Raw genomic sequence first — 21,759 nt, 5'->3', positions numbered from 1 at the left:
GCATCTGAAAAGTTTAAAATTAGAGCCCACTATGACCTATGGGGAGGTCACAAGACAGCTAGTACAGATAAAACAGAAGAGCATTTTCAGACAGTTCTGAACAGTGAAGGTTCTTTAAAAGTCACCAGTTCTGAGCTGTAAAGCTTTAAAAATTTCTTAGAATCCCTTTAATTGGATATTTTGGGATGGGTGATAACTAACTCATATGAAGTAGTAGATACCTTTCTCTATTTCTGTTGCTTCTTACAATTTTATAAATGCTGAAGCCAAAAATCTTGTGTCATCTTTAGAATTAACCCTTCCTCAGAAAGAGAATGCCTAGAATTAATTGACAGTGCCCTTTTAGAGGAAGAAATGAATACTGTATTAAGTATGCAAGATAAATATAGCTTCAGACCCAAGTGAATATCTGAATTTTACAAGATTCTAGGATTCATAATGTCTTTCTTTTAAAAGGTGTAAAAAAATAAATTAAGCAATGGAGACATATTGACTCCTCTTGGAGAAAGCAAAAGTCCTGGAACACCTAATAAGTGTATTCCATGCTGCAGTAGAGCCATTTTTCTTCTAGTAGGGTTTAGTTATTGAATGCTAAAGCAAAGATTTTGGAGAACTCATTAGCCAACAGACACAGGGATGTTTGTACATTAGGTGTGCAACTGGCATGCTGCTCTTTTTACAGGATATATTTCCCTATTGGTGTTTAAAATTGCTATGTTTAATAAAGTTGAGTCTTGGGATATAAACTTTATTATGACAAATCAAAAATGGTCTGTAGAAAAGTTTTAATGTTGAAACTTTTGTCAATATAAATGGTCCAAGCATGTAGAAATTTTTATAAATTTGAATGGTCTAAGCACTCAAATAAATATAAAGGAGGTTTTGTGTGTCCAGGAAACCAACAAACCACATTTTTGGGGCCCAGGTGTCAGTCAGTCTGGTCCACAATAACAAAAAAGATGTGGGATAGGGAGAATATCTGCCATTCAAAAGAAAACAGCATGTAATTTTCTAAGTTCAGTAAATAAATATGTGAATTTGTTCTCTCTTTTTGCTGTCAGCCATCTCATCAGAAATAATAAATTCCCTTTTACGTTCTCCTTAGGTCACTGCAATTGAGCCAATGTTTTTTGTAGTCTTGTATAAAATCTCCTGAAAAATAACAATAATCTCAAGTATTTGAAAGCTTCCATTTTCCATTGCCCGAAAATTATAAGTGTTGTGATAAATACGAAATAAAAAAGTTCTTATTAGATTATTTACCCACTTGAAACAGATCCAGTAAAAAGAAAAGAGACAATTTTAGGTGCAGGAAGAGAAGGCTCAGAAGAAAAATCTTAAGCTGAAGAAATAGATAGAAATGAAGGAAAGAGGTTATTGAATTTCTGTACATATGTGAAACATATATCTTCAACTAAGTGCTGGTCAGAGGGCCCAACTACACTAGGTACTCTAAAGATTTTTTTTTGTCAGGCAGCAAATACCAATCCTGTAGCACACCACGATACTGATGTTACACATCATTGGTAGATTTGGGCCCTATGGATACTAGAAAGCCTTCTGGCTCTTTGAAGTAAGGGAATACCTGACAGCATCAATATAATACGCTCTGCATAAGCCAACTTTATGGAAAAATAAAGCCCATTTTCCTGTTCCATTTTTTCTTTTGTTAAAAAAAACCCCTCAATTTTTTTTGTTTGGTTTCTGTAAATTACCAAACTGTTGGCTGACATTTTCCATATTAATGTATCTTGAAGCAGTCACCCAACAACCCAATCAGAAAATTCTATTTATTAATAAACACAAGAAATTTTAAAATGGAAAGTGTTGGACACATTCAGATAGTACTAACAGCATTTGTCAGACTTTTCATCATTTATTGATGTTGTATACTTTTGGTAAGGAACATATTTAAAAATGTACAGTTGATGCATAGAAATAAGCCAGAGTAATAATTTGCTTGTTTGTACCAAGATCCACAGATGAGACGTCATGCTCATCAGCATGCAGAAGTGATTCTTTCCGTCAGAAGCAGAATTCAGCAACCTTTGGCTGTGATGAAACAATACAGGAGAGCAGTAGAACAGACGTGGACAGTCGCCGACTTCTCTTCCAGAAAAATCTGAAAGAAATGCAGCAGCTCCTTGAAAAACAGCATCTCAACAACTTGGAGGTATGATGTTTTCATTTTCATGTGATTCATTGCAAGATGGTTTTAAGCGTGACAGAAAATTTCTTAAATGTGAAAAAAAGAAAGTTCTGTTCAGCTGTCTTTATCAATTAGACAATACAGGTGGGCAGACAATACTATGCCTTATCAATAGATTATTTTTAGCAAAATTATACATATTTTCCAGAAGGAAGCCAGAGATCTTTAAAAAAACTTATAAGAATGTTTTCACAAATTCATCCAAAGTATCTGTTATGCTGTCCTTTTTTCCTTGTTAATGTCAGATTTGTATGTCAGATTTCTTGTATCTAACATTGGTAGCCATTAGTCGATCACAGCAGTCTTGTGATCTTGTGATTTAAGTCTCTAAACTTAAATTGATTATTTTCAGTGCACACCCAAGTTTCTGCTGTGCTGACTGTGACAGCACAAAATGCTATAGCAGTATTATGATGGCATGTGAAATGTTGGGGGATTTTTTTTGTTAGGTTGTTTTTATTCCCAGTGTGTAGTGATATGTTAAAGATTGACTTCAAGTCTCTTGAGGTCCTTTTTTATCATCTTTGGAATAGCTGCAGGTGTTCCAGTAATGAGCTTTTTCTGCCTAAACTAATTTTTAGACTGAAAATAAGTTTAAAAAGTCACCTTAGAAACAGTGAAAATCAAGAACTGAGCTCTAAGGTGATTTTTAGTTGTGCACCTTTAAGTGTGATTTTATGACTCAGTGTTGACTTTGATTTTGGAAATACTGTCTTCAAAATTACATTTTCTTGAAAAAAAGAGGTCATAGTTTGAGGCTCACTCTTTTATTTCTAGAATATCTATTGGTGTCCAGAGTTGTGGTCTCTGAAATGACCTGGACTCCATGAAGCCCGTCCCTCTATTTTGGTCATGGCTGGAGGCATGGAATCATTGGTGGCCATAGAGCAAGGGCTTTTCCTTTTAATACAAGTGTATACATAACTAGTGAAAGACTTTAAAGTGTTCAGATATGGTTTGACATTGATGTTTCTAGGAGCATTAATCTCTGCCTTTGTATCTACTTTGTTCTGATGGTTATGCATGAAAATCTTGAGCAGCTGATGGCTAACACAGAAAATCTCACTCAAATGGAGTGAGGTTCAAAAAAGTTGAATGGAGAGAAAGTATAGCTTGTACAGGCAGTGTCCTTCCTATTTCTGAGCATAAAAGAAGGAAGAGAAAGTGACAATTTATAGAAGAAAGCTGATAAAACTGAATTCTAGATAACCACTTTAAAAAAATAGAAAAAATATTAGCTTTTTTTTTTAATTATATCACATTTACATTTCACTGGTAGAGAGTTTGTAAATCTCTCCCTAAATGATGATGGTGAATTTGGCAGTAGCTACATTAGAACATTTTAGAATTAGAAAACAAAACAAGTTCTCTTTGAGAAAAACATATAAAAATATTATTCTAAATGTATTTTAAGACATTATAATGGAGTCTTTTATCGAACAGAATATCACTTTCTAATTGAATTCTAGGGGAAAGCTATGAGTCATGCATAATTTTTTACTTTTGGTTTTTTCTAAATGTTATCATCAACTTTGGACAGTGCGTATAATATAGGAATTTGTGTTTATAAATTAATGTATTTTTGAAAATACCTGCAAAAAATTTTGCATTTTTTCCAGAAGGTATTTTTCTGCTACCACTAGGGGTTGCTCAGCTTCTTTCCTCTGATGAATAGTTTCAAAATGTAAATATTTATACTTCAGACATTTGGACTTGCTTTCTTGAAATTGCATGCTTTGGACTGATTAGAAAAATAGTCAAGAAAGCTATTGACCATGTTCTGAGTTTTGGAAGTTTAATACTTGGATTGTGCTGATGGCTGGCATGCATGTGCATTGTGACATCCTGTATTGTGAAATAGTATTTATAATTCTCTTACTAATAAAATTTATAATTTATAATGATTTAGAATACTCTTACTGAAACCAATAGACTTCAGTGGTCTTGATACTACCTGTTGTCCAAAGTAATTTCTGAAATTAAAGTATTTCACTGTGCACATGCTTTGCAACCTAGCCATCCATTGAGATCCTTTGACCTCTCTTTGTTTCTGTTTTTACAGGCCCAACAGGATTATAAAGATTCCTAAAATTCTTTACTTTCCTACAGGGCAATAAAGTTCTATGTGAACCTTTACCAGTAGATTTGTTGTGTTGCCTGATTTCCATCTCTAAATATTTGTACAGATTCATTGGTAAGCCAAGGGTTTTAGTGGTTTCCACCGTTTTCCAAAATTATTTTGTGTTAAGTACTGAGAGCAGTTGATTTTATTTTGTGCAATAGTTTCATCCAAGCCACTACATCAAATTACTTTTTTATGTTCATGAATATGTTCCATTTTGAAGAATTTAATATTGCTAACTTCATTCACAAATAAAGGTTTTGTCTCTCCATCCTTTCCTGGTTTTATTGCATGCATAAATAAATCCTTTAAGGTGGAGCTAGTACCATGGTCTTTAGCTAAAAGTGCATGCAGCTTTTAACCAAATGACATTAGTCCCAAGGTGCTCGACATTTTTTCAAACTGTTAATTCCTTATGTTGAAATTTTCCATTTCTGGTACCTACCTTGGACTGAATAATTTAGAAAATTTCCACTAAGTGACTCAAATGAGACAAGGAAGAGCATTTTTCAGGTATTTTTTGTCTTTTTCTTTTTGTCACCTCTTCAATTTCATGGCCATGCAACATTATTTTGATCAGTACAATATTTCTAGGCTCTACCAGAAAAAATTTTGCATTATGCCTGAATTAGACTGGTACCATTACATTTTATGTCTATAGTTTCACCTTTTAAACAAAATACTTGGAAGTAAGAGCTAATTCAAGACAAAATAGGTGTAGATTATCACATGGAGATTGTATGTTCCTATTCCCTCTTTTATATGACCATAATTAGGTTACTCAAGTGGTATCTGTGAAATCTGAATTTAGATCTCTTTCAGGCTGATTTGAAGCAGTATTCTTACCTTGGTTCGCTGTTTATTCTGAGAATATTGTGCAGCCATTGAAGTACTCAGTACCCCTCTTTCTATGGATACCATTCCCCTTGGAAGAAAATAATTCAATATTTATTGAAATAGGAATGGAACACCGGTATCATTTCTCAGAAATTGCAACACAAAATATATTATGTCTAATACAGGAAAAAATTGTATCTTATTGTACTGTGTGTGTTTATATATGTTACATATAAAATCACATAAGTGTCTGAGAAACAATGAAGAATATTTTCTAAGTGATGTTCTGCTGAATGGTCTGGACACCACCTGCCTTGCAGGAGTTCACTTGTAAAGCTGTTAGCTGTTGGTGTTGTTGTGCTTCTGAGTTTCGCAGTGTCTGTGAAATGGAGATGTTTCAGGTAACTGATGGGAAAACTGTTGTATGACTGGAATGAGTTAACCAAAAGTTCCTTCTGCAAGGGGTGTTGCCAGTCTAATTCTTCAGAGCCATAGGCAAGACCAGCATGGAAAAAAGGAGTGCTGTGTACAGAGTCTCTCCCAGGCATCAAAAACCAAAAACCGTGAGAGTGCTCAAGGCCTGTTAGTGGGAAAACAGACTCAGACAAGGATGCTTAGGATAAAATGGCATTGAAGCAGAAGTCAAACTCAATTTTGTAGAGACCATTCAACAACTTGAAATAGGTTTCTACGGTCACCTTAAATCTAGAAATGTTGGCCATTTTTTTACTTGTAAATGTGAGTGTTAACATTTTTATGTTGATCATTTAAATTATATGACAGGCCTGAGTGATTTCCTTACTTATTTTCGTCTTGGCAGGAGGAGAGGTGTTCAGTTTTCATTGGCTTTTAACCAATATTGTGACTAACAGCTATATCTTCCATATTATTTCAGTAATCCAAAATTCACATGTGCTATAAAGACAAATTGAAATGTATCTCCAGACTAAATTATTTTACCCAAATACTCCAACTTGTTTCGATTGTGTATTCCTCAAGAGTAGGTTTTGAGGTTTTGGGGGTGGTTTTTCATAAAATAACTTATTTTAAGCTTGTGCTGTATAAAATCATATGACAATCTTCATACCTGACCATCTGGAGTTCATTCAACAGTGTCTTTCCCCAGTTCAAAGCCCTTCTTGAGTGGGGTAATAATGTAGGATTGAAGCTGAAATGTAGATTTTCAGTACAAAAGAGGTTATTTCAGAGTTAGACTTATACATGGATAAGGTTATGCTTATGGATACATAATTGTTTGTAATTGTCTGATTGTTACACATACAGCGTAGCTCGCAAACCACAGGAACAAGGAAATTTATACTGTCCTTTAATATATACCTGCTCCCTTTTTACAAGCATATAGCTTTTTCATAAGAATTGCCATACATATTAATGTGACTTCATTTTTGGGTTTACATTCATATATATATATATATATATATATATATAATATTTTTGTATAGATATGCATTAAAATATGTTTACCATACTTCATGACTGATTTTGGAGAGGTTTGTTTTACTGCAACAGAGTAAGATGTTCATAAATGTAGCTAAAAAAAGGAACAGAGTAAAAAATACCAGTATGAAATCTTTAGTGCACTGTAGTTACAGTAAGATGTTTGCTTGCAGAAAGGGACTGGAAGATATAAAGTTTGTGCATATGGGTCTACCAGGATGCTGCATTATACTAACGCCGTATTATCAGTGGTAGTATATACTGGTGTCTCCAGGGGATATTGGAAAATCTGTTGATTTCTCATGAAGATTAAAGTATCAATCTCCAAAGTAATTTTGCCCCTTTGAAGATGGCAGAGCTGTGCTTTAGGGTTTTTTTTTAAAAGATAAGACTTTTGTGAATTTTAAAGCAACACAGAATTCAGCTACTTTTTTGTATCCTAGTGTTCTGTTTATATCTTAGTATTCTAATGGTGGCCTGGGTAACCAGGAGCCAATCAATTATTTTATTATTTCTAATACTAGTTATTATAAACCTGAAGCAGCACTACTGTGACATTTAGTAGCTTGAGCTTTGCTGGACAGTTTATGCCCAATGCTTGCATATCTCCATAAGGAAGTATGGGTCACCTCACCATAACTAAACTACAAAATAAAGCATCAAACTAAACACCCAAAATTCAGAAGACAAGGATAAGCAGAGAGTAACTGGGACCTCTTTCGGAAGACTAGAAGTTCTTGTAATAAACAAAGAATTTCACTGTTTCAAACAGTGGCAAGATTTAAAAAAATTAACCTTTAAATTTGGTAGGTTATTTAAGGGAAGGTATATGCTGAAAGCTTGTACAAGTTCTTAAAAATCAAATCTGTGAAGTTCTTAGGAAGAATGTATGTCTTGAAACATATCTGATTGAAAAAAGTTGAATTTATAAAAGAGGTAACATCTAAGTCATAGAATTTTTTTCAAGATAAGTGATTATATTAATGAAGCATGCAGTGAATGTTGGAAATTACATGAAACTGCCTTATTAGGTAAATTTATTTCTAGAACAATATAAATATAAGTATTAGAAAATGCTCTTAGATATATTGTTTAGCCTTCAAGTTGCCCTGTATGGAGTCAGCTTTGTACTCAGTGATCCTTGTGGATCCCTTTCAACCCGGGATGTTCCATGATTCTAAAAGTATTTCTGTAGCTGACCTTTAGTATTTCCTTACATAAATCCACTCCTACTCTGGTTGCTGCTGTGCAGTGAAGAACAGTGAGACCATGTTAAAAACTCTTCCATCTTTACAAAGTATACTGCTAAAAGAAAAAGCAATCCTTTTTCATTGACTAAAAAAAAGCATACTATTTTTGTAGAAAATAAGGAGCTCTGGTAGGGTTCCTCAGCTGAACGAGAGATTATTTTAAAAATTATATTCACATACTGATTCATTCAGGAACTGTGTATTGGTCAAATAGTATTAATCTATTCTTTTTTACTGATGTTATGGCTCCAGATCATTCAAATCTGTTAAGTATAATCATTAAAATGATTATTAGTTAAACACAAAAGAACTTCTAGAATTCATAGTTCATATCCATGCCCAGTATTTCTATATGACTATCTGCCTTATCATGGTTTTTAATTATGCAACCAATGTTATTGTTGTATGACGAATTTGCAGGGTAGACAACGCCTGCTCAAACTGAATTTATTAATGGGTTAGAGTCTAAATAAGGGAACAATGCATTATGGTGGACACTGCCTCACCATTTAATCATTTAAAAATTTTAATGGTATTTTTACCTAGCATTATAAATTACTAGATTAGTGTGTGAGAGTTAGACACCTCGGATAGAGTACTTGAGAAACAGCACTCTGATGTTAAAGCAACAGAGAGACAAGTTCAGCTGAAAATCTGTTTCCTACACAATTATGTACATTTACCTCAGGGCTTATTAAGACTGAAAATCAGAATGAAACATTGGTATTTGGTGTACAGGACACTTTTCTTTTAAAATCTTCTGATGATATGACTTACTGATATTGCCTGTATGCCCATGAAATTAGAAACAAGTTCTTTTTATACTGAGAAGTTTGAACCTGTATTTCTAGCATCCTGTGATGATATTTCAAATAAGTCCTTTCAAAAACTCATAGATTCATAGATAGGTAGTTTTTGTATTCTTAGCCCGGGAGGAGATCAGGCACCTAGGCATCAGACTGGGAAAGACAGCTGTGTTGATAGTAACCTTTTCTCTGGTCATCCTATACCTGCAGAGCTTCTTTGGGGGGTTTGGCACAATAGAATGGAACTCTGGTGTAAGGTAAGCACCAAAATCCTTTCACAGTGTCCCTTGCTCTCTTGAGTCTACCCAGATCTTCTGAGAAATAAATATTGTGTAGTGCTATGTACGTGATGTTTTTCAAACTCATATAGAAATGAGATTATTAATTTTGAATGGACTTTCCCATTCCCTAGTTGGTAAATTTGAAACGAGTTGTTTAGGTACCTCACTGGCTTTGAAAGTTAGTTTTGCATCTAAATAAGTTCAGTGGTGTCTTTTACTTCACGGTCAATGTCAAGTGTAACATGATAAATATACACATATGAAAAACAAAGAATTTTTGTAAAGAAACCAGTTGAAATTATCAAAAATGGCAAGTAGTGTGAGAGGTGTGAGGGGCCTCAGTTTTTAGAATAGGTAGCATTTTTTCAGGATTTTATCTTCAGAAGAGTGTTCCTATTCACGTCTTGGAATTATGAGCAGTCAGCACTTCTTTTGCAGAAAATGTCAAATACGCATGTAGGAGCTCTTTAGTGTAATAGCATTCTGACAGAGTCCTTTGCCAGAAAATTCACTTGTCAGGTTCACTTAAAATCTTACTTGTTGCTATATTGTTCTTTCACTGGCCTTATGAAAGATCTCTTAGGCTCATGTTTTCTCTTTGCTTTACTAAAATGAAGTTGTTTGACACAGCTGTTCTAAGTCCTAAGACATACGAGTGACCTCTTTAACTCCTCGGAAGTATTCCTTTCCTAGGAATGTGGATATGTGTGGGGGTTAGATTTCATGCATTATAACATAAGATAATGCAGGCTATAGGTAGTATAGTAAATGGCACTTATATAATAGGAAAAATGTGAATCCAGTAAAGAACAATATAGTACTCTATGAACATTTTGTTTACTTATCATCCTATAAAATTCTCACAGATTAAATAAAATTAAGTCATTGGGATTTCTAGGTTTATTTCCCTGCACTTATTGATCACTAAAAAAGCATAATTGTTGAATGCTTTTTTATTTCTGCAGAAGGACTTCTAATTACACATTTTTACAAGAAAATGGGACATTCATTTGCATTACATAGTACTGGAAAAGGGGAAATATGTAAATATTTTAATGAGAATGTTAAGCATCTTTAATGTGTGAAAGGATGAAATTGTATGATGCAACAAAATAAATGTAAATTAACTAAATTTGCATGAACTAAGTAAGAGTGAGTGTGTTTCAATGAGAACTCCTTCTTTGTTCTTTAGTTCCTAACATTTCTGGATGTTACCTCAACTGAGATTTTGTTTTCCATGGGCTTTGCTTTATAAGGAGCATACTTATTTACATAATGTAGAAACAAGTTATTTTCAACCACTGGACTACAGCTATGTAGATTTTTTTATTTTAATTTTTGAAAGTTGGAAATTTTCTTGCACCCTCCAGATTTATCTGCTTAAGTTAACCTGCTATCAAGAGCAGGTTTTTTTAAATCTATCTTTACAAAATTTTTCTTCTGTCATTTTAGAAACACATTTTGCTATACAGGTGCAGTTTCCAAATTAGACAAGAAGTAAGCCTGACAGCTGTAATTTCTTTTCACTGTTTTTTTCCCCGTCTGAAAATTTCAAAATCAGTTCTTAAATTTGGCCTGATATAAAAAACTCTGAGTATATGCTTTTTCCATGTTTGGGGAAGTTCAAGCAGAGGTTAACAATATAATTTCAGCAAAAATAAAGGTTAATAAATAACTAACAAAGTGCTACTTATTCTTTTTTATTAGAAGGACACGGGTAAGTTTAGTTTGAAAATAGTCCCTAAAGGGATCTTTCTGTACACTTCCTTCTTTGATCTTCTATTTAGTATCTTTATCTCAGATCACAACTATAACGGAAGACTGCACCAACCTCTAAACATCTAGTGCAAGATAAGATTTAATTCAATAATAAAAAGTAAATAATTCAATTTCAGGACTTACTAAGCTTTTTCTTCTGCAGTTTAATATATTTGTACAGTTATAAAATATACAGTATTTAGATATAGCAATTTTATTGTAATACAAAATGTTTACTACAAAAATGTGTTATTATTTGCTAAAGAATTCAGTGTTTGATGAGTTTTCAAAATGTTAATTCAATGTCATTCAAGGGGATATATAGTCATTCACCCTAGGTTAACAGATTTTGCTATTTGAAACATTTTCCATTTATTAAGAGTGCATGTCTAATTCAGCTTCTCTTAATTTTTCATACCAATTTTGTCCAACATAAGGTTTAAAATTACTTTGCTGCTGAGCTGTGTGAAAGTGAACTTCCAGGCAAGAGTGTATGAGACTGAAAATTGTTGACATGCTTGTCTTCCTTTATGTTCTTGTGTATTTTGAAGTCTTGTACTTTACAAAGTATGTATTTTCAACCATGTCAGCATCTCAGTGCTTGGATAGAGGAGTAATAGCGAAGAAAACATTTGTGTAGTACATGCACACAGCTGTCCCACTGTGTTTCAGTGGATGAGTCCCTTATGCCCTGGGACTTATCTGTCCTCATAGAATCGGAGATATTTTCTTCTTTCTGAAAGACTTGAAGAAGGAGTTTCACTGGGGGGAGTTGTTAATCACTGTGGTTATGATAACTCAGAGACTTTTCTGTGTTTATCATGACAAGGCTTAACTCCTCATCACTTGTGGCACTTTCTAGGAAAAGAAATATACTCTGTCTAGTAATATGGAAAAGTTGCAGTTTGGGGTAGATCCCCTATCAAACCTTCATTTTCATGGATTTTCTTTCAATTTATAACTCAAGTACCTTTACAGAGGATGAAAACCACCCAGTCTCATAGGGAAATTCAGAAAAAGTACTGTTGTTAGATAAATTTCGTTCCTTTTTTAATATTGCAGATTTATATATAATTTAAGATTAAATTTGTTGAACTATGCTGCTCTCTCTCCTGGATTTCTTCCCAAACTATGTCATTTTCTTTTGCAATTTAACCCAAGTAAATTTTGACTTGATGGAAACACACATGGAGATATGACCCCAAGTCACAAAAACACTAGGTTTAATATTTATTTGGTCTAATCTCTCATTAATGAAAAATCATTATCAGCAAAACCACATTTCTGATAAATCTGAAAGTTTGATTTTATGCCTGTATTTCAGAATTTTCATCAAGAAATCAAAGAAACAGATGATTCAGACAGCCTGATGAGCCTTGACAGTCTTGAGGCTGGAGAACAAAATGGAAATTGCACAACACAGAGTGAATCATCTTTTACCACACAGTGTGACTGTGCCCTGTATGAACCAGAAAAATGCCAGACTAGGAATAATGGTTTACTTCACACAGATCAAAGTACTTCTAAAAATGTGCATCTAAATAATTGTCTGAGAAATGTAGATTTGCTACACTACCACAACATACCTATTCATGATCTTTTAGCTAAACATAATGTTCTAACTCCTGCTGAACGTGTAAACACTTCAGAAGAGGAATCATCGGCTTCTCACAGATCTGGAAAACAACCTGCAGAATTCTCTGCCTCTGGTAAGCAAAAGAGCTCTGTAAGTAATGCATTTATTTTACTGCAAAACATAAAAGACAGAAGCAAGCCATCTTCTGGAACAGCTAGCACATTTGCCGCTGGTCATCCTGTTTTCAATCCTAGCAGAGCCTGGGACAGCCCTGATTCTATTCCAGGAGTAAGAATTCAGGATCTGATGCAAGATCAGAGTTTTAAAATGACCCCGCAGGAGAGAACTAAATCTATGCAATCATCCAGTCAACCTATTGCAACATCTGTAATCTTATTTCCTAATCAGGGATGTTCCACTGGCATTCCCAGCACAGCTGATGTATTATCAAAGGACAAAAACATCAGTTCAGGCTTTTTAAAAAATACCTTAGGAATGACTGAAACAAAAGAAGAAAATATTAAGTGTATGAATGATATTATTTCAGAAACATCTTTATTTCAGGACATACCAAATGCCTCAGTTCTGTTGGAAGTTAAACAACAGAATAATAAAGAAGGAAAGGGAAATATAGCTGAAAATATGTCACTGTTACCTGATACAGAGTTCAATTCTGGCACTCCTGCACAGGACAAAATCCTGAAAAATAATATTCTTGAAAGAAAAAGAGTGAAGTTATTTGGAAGTATCTTAAAGAAGGGTTCTAAATATGAACCTAGTCATTTCAAAGCTGTGGTCACAGACCATGCGATCAGTTCTGGAACTCAACTCATGTCATCTATCAGAGACAGTTTAGAACTGGCAAAAATAAAAAAGAAAAGTGCAGAAATTGAAAAATGCAATAGGAAGCTAAAATGGTGTGATGAAATTGACCAGATAATAATAGAAAATTATGAAAAATGCTGTGAAAAAAGCATCAGTGAAATATGTTCTTCAAAACTGCAATGTGTTCAAACTGCAAATAACGCTCCTAAGAATAATTTAAATATTGTTCCTCAGCCTTCAAACCCCATGTTCATAAAAAATCATCAGGAAAATTCTTATATGTCAAAACCAAACATTAATACTGAAAAATCAAATAAAGAATACCCATCTCAGAATATATTTACATCTACAGGATCCTTTTCTGCTAAGAAAGCTTGGATGGTATCAAAAGGTGAAGCAAGTAAACCCCCAGTATGTAGCACAAATGCTAAAGAAGGTGATCAACTCAAAAATAAGGCAAAAATAACCAGAAGAGCAACATCTGTAAGAGTCCAGTCACATTTTATGCCCATGAAGAGAAGAGGCACTCTGCTCCAACTGCAGTCAGCCACTGAAGCCAACCAGACTCAAAAAGCTCCAGGGAAATACCTCGCACCTCACCCACCTTCCACACCTCTGCCAGGAAACAGAAGTGCTGAGAACACAGGCAGCCCTGGGTGTCACTCCCTGCCGCCTGCATGCCTGCAAGCTACCGGTGCTAGCAGCAGTGATTTCAATGGCAGGCATGTTGTGCCAGCCAGTCAGGTTTTAAATAGGAACAGTGCAGAAAACAGTGAGAATATTGCTGGCTGTGCTGGCTTGGCCACTGCCATCTCTACAGCTGACTGCAGCACAGCCAAAGACAAACCTTGGGCAAAAAATATTTGTTCTGTAAATAGTGTTAAGGCAAGCGCCTGTCAAGATCATTCAGTAACTTGCTCTGAGAGAAGACCTGTTAACACAGAAAATAGATTACATCTCCATCATATCCCAGCAGCTGGAAAAACAAGCACCTTCTGGCATGGAGCACATTCTACCCAAGCTCCAAAAGAATCTGCTACTGGTAAGAGTCATGTTTCTGGGTCTGGGGTGGGGGAATGTTCAGACAAAAGTCTTCTTCAAATACATCACAGATTTGTTTTCAGTTAAAACATCCAACCTTTTCATCCATTCACACAACACAGCCAGTTTTAACAAGCTTTCACCATTTGTCATTCTCATTTCTATTCTAGTGGTGCCCAGAGGCCTCTCAAACGTCAATCCTCATTTCTAATAGCTCTCTGCAATATTAAATGAAAAGGAAGTATTTTCCCTGAGATTATATTCATGACTAATTAGCAGATGTGACAGGTGGTCTGAATAATGATATAGGAGGAAGTGACTAAGTTTATACAAGTGAGTTTTACAAGGTAACTAAGAGTGATAGCTTGTTGTCCAACAGTCACTGCCACCTGAGAGTGAAAGGAGGTTAGTTCTACTGTTTTTAAAATGCTGACACTCTAAATGCCTACAATTACTGATACTTAGTCCCTATAATACTATTAAAAGCTGAGCAAAAATTAAAGATTAGTTAAAATTAAAGAGCTTCTGCCAGGCGAACATTGCTCTGCTGCAAGGTATATCTGATTTATAAAGAATTCTAAGAAATTTGAGGAACAATATTGCATTTTATTAAAAATTAGCCTTGGGAACAATATGAGGCACAAATTGGTTGATAAGGTAGAGGAAAGATGGATAAGAAATATTTGGGAGAGTAAACTTTAATCTCCTGGGGTTTACATTTCAATTGACATTTCATGCTTTTTTATTTGCCTTGTTTGTCCTGTGCAGCCTAGCTATATTCTGTGCCTTGGGCACTGATGACATCCTTGTGCTTGTAATTTCTGTATAGTGTGCTGGTTTGCTTCCTACTCAGGGCTGCAGCTGGAGCTCCTGAGAGCTGTAGTCCCTGCTTCAGGTACAAGCAGGATTCCGAACTGCTTTTCATACTGGGATCACCCCGAGGTCTGGCCATGGAACTAAACAATACTTTCTAACAAAATGATGAATATCCTTAACTTTAACCCCCACACATTTTTAGTTTTATCTACAGTAATACAGTTTTAACAGTTTTTACAGTTTTAATGGAGTGATTCAGAACATCTCTGTTGTGTAAGAGCAGATGCAAGCAGGTGAATATTCTTGGCCTAAAGCAGGGGTGGGAACAGAAAATATTATCTGCTTGTCTGTTCCAGTTCAAAGTCAAACAGATGAGTTTAAGATCTGTGTGACTTAACCTATTTGATTTTACATTGGAAATGAATGAAGACTTGCTTTACCATGCCTTGCCTCCAGCAGAGATTTTTGTCTCTTGATGTCCTTATCTGCACATGAAATCAATGAATCAGGAAATGTCCTGAGTCCAAGTTGTGCACTACTAACAATGACTTCACTGCAGCTTTATCTGCACTACATCCCCCACATAACTCCAGCTCTGTTAGAGAAGAGCTGAGTAACTGCCTTTTAAAATGTATGTGGGTTGCCCTCTCTCAGTATCTGCTTGTATTTTGTATTTTGAAAGTCTTTATTTTAAATATTCTAGGTAGCTCTTACTGACTTGCTGTTATTTGTTCAATTGCCTGCAAATGCATATAGACACCATAGTCTTGTCCTAAAGTGCTTGCAGTGAGACTGAATACTGCACTGCTCTCTAGTAAAATATCTGCAGAGTTCCATGAGGTCTGTGAAGACACTGTAGAAAATGTGATCTGTTGCAATGCTTTGCCAAATGTACAGAAAGTGAGAAAGAGATGAATACAATTGTTGTCCATGAGGATCTTAATTTAGTTTGGCTTCCAGGCTTCAAGTTGTGTATCTCCTGCCTGACACACATTATAGCATATTATTCTAGCTGGATATAATTTTTAACACCTTTCTAGTTCAGTCAGTAAAGGCTTTAAAAAGGTGTTTAACCTTTAGCCTGTGACAAATATGGGGCTAATTAACATGCCCAAAGTTAAATTACAGTAGACTGCTAAAATCTCATTCCCTAAAGATACTATCGATTATCATTATTTTGTCTTATATATCTCAAATGAATATTCTCCTTGGCATTGATCTAGTCTTGTAAATTAATTAAGTATTGATGCACAGACATAAAGCAACTTTGAATTCTATTTTTTCAGAAAAACATTACGTGATTACTAATATAACAAGAGTTCTTTTTTCTTTTTCTTTTTTTTAAATTTTCTCTCATATTTAATATAACATGATCACCTTTCCTTTTCAGATGTTATTCAGCACCATGTATTGTGTTACAATAATTTGCATATAACTAAATGGCAATGTTTCAAAGCTAGTGTGTCCCACGTTACTGTTGATGACAGCAGCCAGATGACTAATTTCAAATATGTTTCTAGGATCAGTTCTTTTCTTTTTCTATGAGTGATAAGAATTCTGCTTTAATGTCACTGTAATAACCAGAAAAGAAATAAAATTGTGTTAGAATCAGCAATGCAACTCTTGGTCAAATTATGAACTGCTCATTAAACTGCACATGTAAATATTTATTGTGTAAATAAATAGGTAATTTGTGTTCCCAAGTTTAAATCTAGTAACTCCATTTACAAATCTAGTAACTGTGTTTACAAATAAGAATATAGTATCTCCTTGGTATGTAGATTCCTGAGTTGCACATGAAAATACTAATTTGCATTTCCACTTTATTTGTATGCATGAAAGTTTAATTAAGAACATAATTTTAATTTTGAGACTTGAGGCTTCCATTTTGAAAATGTATTGCTACACCAGGCAAAACTGAGATAAATTTGAGGTACTGTGTCTAGATTAGACTTCTCTGGCTGAGAGAAAATGCTGCACATCAGTACTGCCTTTTAAAAATTAGCACAAAGATGTATGAATTAATAAGATTAACTACAAAATGCCAAGCTATAGAAATAAAGCTTAAATCCATGATTTTTAAATCTCACAATGCCTGTGAGGCCACACCTGGAATACTGCGTTCAGTTCTGGGCTCCTCAGTACAAGAGAGACATGGACATGCTGGAGAGAGTCTAGCAAAGAGCCACAAAGATGGTAAAGGGACAGGAGCACCCCTATGAGGAAAGGCTGAGAGAGCTTGGAGTATTTAGCCTGGAGAAGAGAAGGTCTTGGGGAGTCTTACCAATATCTGTAAATACCTGGGAGGAAGCTGCAAAGAGGACTTTTAGACTTACTAGACTTATGTTGCCCACTGAAAGTACCTTAGCAGTGGGTACAAACTGAATCACAGGAAGTTCCCTCTGAATACCAGGAAACTTTTTGTTATTGCAAGAGTGACTGAGCACTGGCATAAATTGCCCAGAGACTTTCTTGAGTCTCCATCCTTGGAGTCACTCAAAAGTCATCTGGGCATGGTCCTGGGCAATGAGCTCTATGTGACCCTGCTAGAGTGGAGGCACTGGACCAGATGGCCTCAGAAGGTCCCTTCCCACCTCTACCACTCTGTGATTTTGTTAAACACGTAAACTTTGTGAACTACTACATGTTTTCTGCACACTACTATGGAATCTTAATGGCAGTTGAATCAATTAACATATAGATACAACAATTTATCAACAGTGATTTATTGTATTGGGCAGTTAGACTTTAAGATTATTCTCTAAATGCAGTTTATTTTCTAAAACATTACTTATTTGATATTTTTTTATATCACAGCTCAACTTTCATTCTCCTTTTTACTTGGTAACACTTTGTATCCCTGTACAGACCATCTTTATTTTCTGGGACTCAACATGGGGCTTCACTTAAGCTCCTTATGTCCACATCCAAGACAATTTAGGGAGATCACATGTAAATATCTAAATGTGGACAGAGACATTCATTCCCCATTGTTAGTTCTGCTACTAGTATATTTATTGTGTTGTTTACACATTTTGGCTTACTTTTGTCTGCATGTCATTTAAGGTAGTGTTCCTGTTACAAGACAAAATCAGGCTTTTGGCAACTATGAAATCAAATACCGAGGTTTTTCAGAATGCAGAAGACAAAGTGTCATCTCTGAAATATGGAAGCCTGCTCATCATGCACAGGTTAGTATAAAACACCATAAAAAATTAAAATGTTATTTATCTTCAAAATGGAAAGAGTTTCAGGAATATCAAATATTTGTTCATTGTCACATGATTTTGAATCAATGCTTATAAACACCTTGCTGTCACTGCTAATGAAAAGAATAAAACCAACTAGAATCTCTATATTTGTGTACCATAATATTTTTTTTTACTTGAAAACATTTGGTAATACAAAATATTAAGATATGTTCAGGAGGTAGTATAGTTACTTTAAATTATACTTAAAACACTCTTACAATATTTTTGATAGAATTCATTATGTCCAGCTGTCCAGCTGAGTCCCATTCAATCTGCATTTGATCCAGTACAAAAGATGAAAAACATCTCTAAATCTGAGGAAGGTATAGTAACACAACTCACTTCAGTTCTTTATTATAGATAAAGTAGAATGACAGAATATACCCACTGTGTAACATGGCTTGTGTCTTTTAGCATCAGTGATTCTAAGTAAGAAAGTGTAATTCTATGCAGCATTTTTTTTTCCTGTAAAGATAAGATATAGCATCATATAGCATGATATTAACGGTTTTATAAATGCATTACAACATATATTCAATTTTTATTCAATTCCTAGAGTTTTTTTAACTGTATGTGTCACATAAAACTGTATGATGTGGACAGGTATTGCTCGCTATCATTACATATTTCCAAACTCAATAGTACCTACTCTGGTGCTACTTGTAAGATAAATTAATGTCCTTAATTATTTCATTTTCTAACATATCATGTTTCTTGATTTTCCCACCTTTTTCTTCTTTAAAGTCAATTTTGTGTTTCACAGACCTATGGTTATGAAAAAGAGCAGTTTATTTAAATGTTTATTCAAATGAGCCCTTCTCATTTGAAGATCCCCCTGCAATCTCTTCAGTTTCAGAAAGCACTGCTCAGTTTCTAGTGGCAGAAAAACTAGCAAATACACCAATTGCAGAGGGTGAAATCCTGGCAGCCATGGACCATGTGAAGCCAGCCAGACAGCTCTCACTGCTTAAAAGGGCTCTGTGTCCAGGCAGGAGTACCCTTTCCATAGAAGAACAGAAGATTTTCCAGTCTCTGGATTGTCTGGATGAAAAGCTACAAAGTAAGTTGGATAATAAATATACTGCTACATCTGTTGATTAAATAACTTTATATTTTGTTGCCATCGATTTTTTGGATGAAACCAAGAATCCTGTAATAGAAATATTTTCTGTTGTTGCTGTTGTTGTTGTTGTTGTTGTTTTGTTGTTTACTAAATGTATCAAACAGTGTATCAAAATCAGGAAACCCTTTTTTAATTCCATGAAATTAATTTAAAATAATTATGAATTTTTCTTTGTAAAGAATAACTCTAAATGTGATGGGAGGATATCTTCAGATACCTGTTGTTTGTAAGAGATGTTTGTCAAAACTGTTCCGTCAAGGTGCATCGGGTCCATCAGCCTCACTTGGAAATCTGTTCCAAAGCTTATCCATCTTCATTTTTGTGCAATTCTTTTTGCAAATTATTGCCCTCTATGTCATACAGTTTTACAAATGTAGCCCTTTATAATGAATGGGCTTTTCATTTTCTTTCTTCTAATAGTTTAGAATGTTTCTCTTCTCCATGAATTCTGAAAGGCTAGAAATAATAAATAAGGAGTTCCGACATTGCTGCAGATAAATATAAATGTATAAATGAATATTACTTGGGCAACCATTTAAAAATGGCATTCTTACCTAAGTGTTCTCTAACTTGTTCTTCCTTTATGCCAGGTGGATTTCTTACCTGCTTTATACTGGTGCTCTTTGTATGAACTCCCCAGCCACAGCTTCCATTTTGCTGAAGAATGTGGGGGAAAAGTCTGTACTTGTTCTTAATAATTTTTTCCCCTGTGATTAGTCAGCTAATGCTTTCTTTAGTCATCCTATGATCTTGCACTTGAAGAACAAACTTACTTCCTGAGTCTCTTGCTGCTTTAGGATTTGTTTTGACTGATCTGATCATAACGGTCTTCCATTAAAAATTCACATTAGTTTGGCATAGTTTTAGTATTTTGTGTGCTCCATCCTGTACTTGAAATCAGTGGGAACCTTATGACTTAGTCTCTTCTGCTTGGCTGATTGGCTTTTTATATGATTGGAATAACTGCTTGCCATTTGTGCTCTACATGGAATTGCCAGGTCTTCTGAATTTTACACTTTCCTTGCACTTTTTTCATATAAAATTTTAAATGCTAATTATTTGAGTTTATTATAATGTGCTTTCCTAAAGTCCACTGATTTCACTTTACTATTCCACTGCTATTCCTTCTGGACTGCACTATTTATGATCAGTTTATCTAAGTTTATCCCCTTATTGACTGGAATCAAACTAAACCAGAGTTTATTAAACTTTTGCACACTATCTGAGTATTTCTACATTATATGGTGAATAGTCTCACTTTGAGGAAAAAGACTTCAGTTTCCTATAGACTGCCACAATAGAATAAAAGATCTTGGCAATTGTTTAGAAACTTTGTGCAGCTGTAGCTTACAATTCTTGCTCTGTGAAAGAGTGGTGCAGAATTTCATTGTATCATAACCTGTGGTAAATGGAAATTTACCTTCCATTTGCCTGGAAGGTAGATTTCCATTTACCTTCCAGGCAAATGGAAATTTAAAAATCCATTTTTTACCAGGAAACTGTTTTAGTATGATGTGCTAAGGTTAAGAAAGTGGATATGAAAAGAGAAACATGAGCATATAAAATTAAATTTCTGTGTAAGTAACAGAGAAACTACAAAGAAGGGAAAGGTGAATTCAGCAAAATAACTGGGAGCAACAATGCTGAAATTTTTGAAATGTGAAAAGGAAAACTGTAAGAAAAGTACACAGCAGTATGGAAGAAACAGTGAAAGAATCATAGGAATTAACAGATTACAAATGAAGTAACTGTGAAAATTAGTGTAATACATACACGTACATATGTATCTCAGAAATTTAATTAGCATGCCTAATTATTTGGGGATTAATACTGGTAGTAGGAAGCTGGGAAATTTTACAGGTAGACTTACATGTAAGTACTTGTAAGTAACTAAGTTTTGTAGGTATTCACATGTCATACAAGTACATTGCTTGTAAGTACTTGTAAGTAACTAAGTGTTGTAGGTATTCACATGTCATACAAGTACTTTGCTTTTCTAAGCTGTTATCTTTTTGCATCCCTTCTTTTGGCTTTGTTTTCACATGTTACCAAATTGAAAAATCATGTAGCTTTATATTGGTCTTTTTAATGAATAGCAGTCAATCACTAGCCAATCTACATTTGGAATATTTGTTGCTGATGAGTAGATGGCATTCTTTTCTCTAGCTTTAGATGTCTTTATTGGTACTAAATTTTTTGTTCATATACTATTTAGATGCAAATTTTAAAAATAGAGGTATGGCCTATACTTCAGCAGCTGTTGGTAGGGGAAATAAAACCAGTGCTATTAAATTACATTTTCACAGTCTTCAGAAAGTTTTTAGTTGAATATTTGACTGTGAATCTTATTTTTATTTAAGTGTTTTTTAATTCAATATTCATTATATACTTTAATGCTTTTTTCAG

At 34.5% G+C, this 21,759-nt stretch overlaps 1 protein-coding gene across 5 annotated transcripts in view; it reads left to right on the top strand.

The window, feature by feature from the left end:
* CEP126 (centrosomal protein 126) overlaps positions 1 to 21,759 on the top strand; it is a 37,967-nt gene that overhangs the window by 13,203 nt on the left and 3,005 nt on the right. The window contains exons 5-10 of one of the 5 annotated variants that reach the window (XM_077173961.1): positions 1,975 to 2,173; positions 12,046 to 12,430; positions 13,475 to 14,164; positions 18,046 to 18,170; positions 18,463 to 18,553; positions 19,081 to 19,290. In XM_077173961.1, coding sequence (XP_077030076.1) covers positions 1,975 to 2,173; positions 12,046 to 12,430; positions 13,475 to 14,164; positions 18,046 to 18,170; positions 18,463 to 18,553; positions 19,081 to 19,290 — 1,700 coding nt within the window. Of the gene's footprint in view, positions 1 to 1,974; positions 2,174 to 12,045; positions 14,165 to 18,045; positions 18,171 to 18,462; positions 18,554 to 19,080; positions 19,291 to 19,943; positions 21,714 to 21,759 lie in introns of those variants that run through there. The other 4 variants (XM_077173958.1, XM_077173959.1, XM_077173957.1 and 1 more) reach the window with 4 other exon arrangements.

This window comes from Agelaius phoeniceus, chromosome 2, assembly GCF_051311805.1.
Source record: "Agelaius phoeniceus isolate bAgePho1 chromosome 2, bAgePho1.hap1, whole genome shotgun sequence".
Classification (NCBI taxonomy): Eukaryota; Metazoa; Chordata; class Aves; order Passeriformes; family Icteridae; genus Agelaius; species Agelaius phoeniceus.
This window is presented reverse-complemented; position numbering and strand designations above follow the sequence as displayed.